Source organism: Anoplophora glabripennis, unplaced genomic scaffold (assembly GCF_000390285.2).
Source record: "Anoplophora glabripennis isolate ALB-LARVAE unplaced genomic scaffold, Agla_2.0 scaffold4377, whole genome shotgun sequence".
NCBI lineage: Eukaryota > Metazoa > Arthropoda > Insecta > Coleoptera > Cerambycidae > Anoplophora > Anoplophora glabripennis.
The window spans coordinates 2,327-6,339 of record NW_019420450.1 but is presented as its reverse complement, the minus strand read 5'-3'; the positions used below and the strand labels follow the sequence as shown (position 1 = coordinate 6,339).

The 4,013-nt window shown below is 33.0% G+C and overlaps 1 protein-coding gene across 1 annotated transcript; it reads left to right on the top strand.

Annotated features, from left to right (window-relative positions):
• Positions 1-2,116: 2,116 nt before the first annotated feature.
• LOC111692871 (thyroglobulin-like) lies at positions 2,117-2,845 on the top strand. The gene is made up of 3 exons (XM_023457001.1): positions 2,117-2,289; positions 2,348-2,433; positions 2,528-2,845. Exons 1-3 carry the CDS (start codon positions 2,192-2,194, stop codon positions 2,710-2,712), a joined length of 369 nt encoding a protein of 122 aa, XP_023312769.1. The 5' UTR covers positions 2,117-2,191; the 3' UTR covers positions 2,713-2,845.
• The last annotated feature ends 1,168 nt before the right edge of the window (positions 2,846-4,013 follow it).

Below are 4,013 nucleotides of genomic sequence, written 5' to 3'. Positions count from 1 at the left end.
GGATAAATGGTGACCATTGGCGCAAATATGCCTTATCTGAAAGGTGATAGTTTCGGAAATACAGGGTGTTGAAAGTTAAAATTTGACTCCGTTTTTTACGATTAGGTTAGGAACTTGAAAAACTGGGAAACTATATTTTTTTAAGAGACAAATATGCGTGTTGCAATTTCTGCGTTACTCATAGAGGGTGTCACTTAAGACAAATTTCACCGACATTTAGTTAATAACTTTTTACCCTGTATGTCTAACATGAAACTTGATTCAAAACCTGAAAGAGCAATCATTTTTCCATTAATTATGTATTCTTGTTTCATTTATATATCTCGATCAGTTTTCGAGAAAAATCGATTTAACGAATATTATGTTTTGATAATACGAGAAATTAAAAGCGAAACAAACCATATGTTTTAAAAATAATTGATCGAAGAATCCACCGTTGACACTGATACATTCACTTTACAGCGTTTTCTGAGAGATTTCCGAGTTTGAAACAACGTATTGGGATAGCGCCTGACTTCGTTGGCAGCGATTTGAATTCTTGCCAAAACTCTTCACGCGATTCAATAGATTTTTTGTAAACTATATCTTTCGAAACCAAATAGAAGAATCGAGAGGATTGAAGTCCGGACTTCTGGGTGGCCAAGCAAAATTGCTTCCACGGCTAATCTAACGATTTTTAAAAACTACACCTATCTACATGTCTCTTCTTAAATAAAGTGGAACTTCTTCAAGCCATTCGGCCAAATTTTGTTGAAGAAAATTTAAATACAGTTGGTTACTTAAATTGGGAGGAAGTTCAAAAGGTCCAACAAGAAAATTGGCAATTACATCTCACCAAACATTCAGCTTTCACACCATGCGGATTCCCATAATTCCAAAAATAATTATTTCGTCAGTAAATCTCTCCACGGCGAGTAAACGTGACTCATCAGTAAATAAGATTTTCTCCAAAAAAGTAGGATAGTTGGTTTCCTGTTTTTGTAGAAAATGGACAAAATGTAAACGGACAGGAAGATCTTTTGTACGGGACTAAAATGAAATGGATATAATTTCTCCTTAGGCTGACTAATGCGCGTTGCTGTACATAAAAGACGAGTACTCATACCTGAATTTCCGGTCTTTCTAATCAAAACTTCCTCTTCCTGCTCAACCAAAATACTTTTTGGGGCGCTGTTATTACATTTCGGACCGAAAGATCNACACTGATACATTTACTTTACAGCGTTTTCTGAGAGATTTCCGAGTTTGAAACAACGTATTGGGATAGCGCCTGACTACGTTGGCAGCGATTTGAATTCTTGCCAAAACTCTTCACGCGATTCAATAGATTTTTTGTAAACTATATCTTTCGAAACCAAATAGAAGAATCGAGAGGATTGAAGTCCGGACTTCTGGGTGGCCAAGCAAAATTGCTTCCACAGCTAATCCAACGATTTGGAAAAACTACACCTCTTCTTAAATAAAGTGGAACTTCTTCAAGCCATTCGGCCAAATTTTGTTGAAGAAAATTTCAATACAGTTGGTTACTTAAATTGGGAGGAAGTTCAAAAGGTCCAACAAGAAAATTGGCAATTACATCTCACCAAACATTCAGCTTTCACACCATGCGAATTCCCATAATCCCAAAAATAATTATTTCGTCAGTAAATCTCTCCACGGCGAGTAAACGTGACTCATCAGTAAATAAGATTTTCTCCAAAAAAGTAGGATAGTTGGTTTCCTGTTTTTGTAGAAAATGGACAAAATGTAAACGGACAGGAAGATCTTTTGTACGGGACTAAAATGAAATGGATATAATTTCTCCTTAGGCTGACTAATGCGCGTTGCTGTACATAAAAGACGAGTACTCATACCTGAATTTCCGGTCTTTCTAATCAAAACTTCCTCTTCCTGCTCAACCAAAATACTTTTTGGGGCGCTGTTATTACATTTCGGACCGAAAGATCCTCTTTCGCCTAAGCGATTGTACAAATAGTATTTGATTTCGGATTTCCCATTGTTATTGAATCACCTTGTATATTTACTGATTAGCTAAAATCTGCCGTTAGAAATAGTACCTATCTAAAATTTTTTCTTAAACATAGTATATTGTCAATAATTCCGTTTTTAATTGTTAGTTTCTGGAGAGGAAGACGGCGTATTCTACAAAAAGTGCGAGGAAGAGTACGTAGCAATATTAGAAGAAGTTAATATGTACAAAGATGATGGATTCGACCTGGTATTTTCCTACACTTTCCCAAAATGCGATCTAGACGGCAGTTACCAAGCCGTGCAGGAAAATTCGACTCAGTAAGCTCATGCCTAACATATTTTTGACTCTCTTTACCGCTTATAATGTACTTTTTAGCAAAATATGCGTAGACAAAGAAGGAAGCGTTCTTACCGCCGTGGACAAGATAGAAAATAAAACTTTAGCGGATGCAATGGACTGCAGTAAGCTTTTAGCGTTAATAAATTTTGTGTAGTGCCTTTTTACTAAACATTATCTTGAATAAGTTAGTCACGAGTTAAATTATATTCTTTTCAGACTGTTTGAGGGCAAACCTCATAATCACATCCGTGGAGAAACCTACATGTGAAGTGAATGGAAATTATTCTCCAATACAATGCAGAAGAGGAACATGCAGATGCGTCGATAACAATGGAAACCAAGTTTGCAAAAGCTCTGTGTGTGAAGTAGCAGAAATAGACAGAGATACTTTGAAATGTTGATATACTACAGTTAATTTAAAACATAATAAATTGGATTTTATAACTTATATTTATCTTAAACTTTTTACAAAACATATGTTATTGTGCGTCTGTACACGATAGTTACATGACTATATTAAACAGTCCGTTTTTATCTGTTTTTTTTTTAGAGATAACCATCTTTGTGTTTAAAACAGCCTGGTTTCAAGTTTTATATCGTTCAGATTGTGTGTTATTAGTCTCACCATGATATAAAGACTGGAAGATATGATATTCTCGTGAACTAAAATCGGTTCGTTGAGCGCATGACGTCACGTGGAGAGTGATTTATGTGGTTGATAAATAAAATTATTTGTGCATTCTGATTCATACATTAAAAATACTTACACTGGAAAAACTTTATTCAAATAATTTCGATACTTCATATTTACTAATGTATCCGTAAAAAAAAAATATTAAATATCAACAATAATTTGAAAATAATGAATAACAATTTGGCGTTTCGAAATAGTTCATCATTACCTTTTGGATTTTTTTAAGAAATTTATTTTAATAATTTAAATAAAAAGCCCACCATTTGGAAGAAACATATGAATGATATTTTTGCATTTGACCTTACACATTAAAGATTTCAATATTTTTCTGGATTCTGGACAAAATTACATTTCTTTAGAAATGCGTGTTTACAGCAAACCAGCTGACACTAAGAGATATCAATTTTAATTTGAATCATTATATTGATATACAAACAGATATAATTATGTAAATGTTTACATAATAGAGAAAAACTTTTTCAAAAGATAATTATTAATAATGAATTGAAATTTATTTAAAAAAATTGCTAATAAACGATCAGCACCCCGGGAATTTTGAAGGTAAAACAAATTTTATTAAACTACGAAGAGAAATTACATCCGCAATAAAATTAAGGAAAATAGGTAACAAATTTGACATTAGAACATTTTTCAGGTAACTGGTACTTATGGATTTTTTGGTTAAAGATGCACAAAAATTAGTAACCCAAATTCAAAATTTTATATTTATAGCACACCTTGTGAATTGCATTAATTGTGATTACATTGGAATTGATGAGCACAAAGATTACACTAAAAAAGGGAATTTGAGGAATAAAAAATTTGCGGTCATGCTTGGTTGGCACGGTCATATAATTCAGTGGAGTCAAATTTTGGAGAAGAAAAATAGAATCGTTAAAAGAAAATTAAAATTTTATTGGTGAAAGATATATTTCAAATTACTGTGAATTTAGACCCCTGTTAGCTACATAATAAAAGAAAAAGTAAGTAATAATTAAAGGGCGGAAT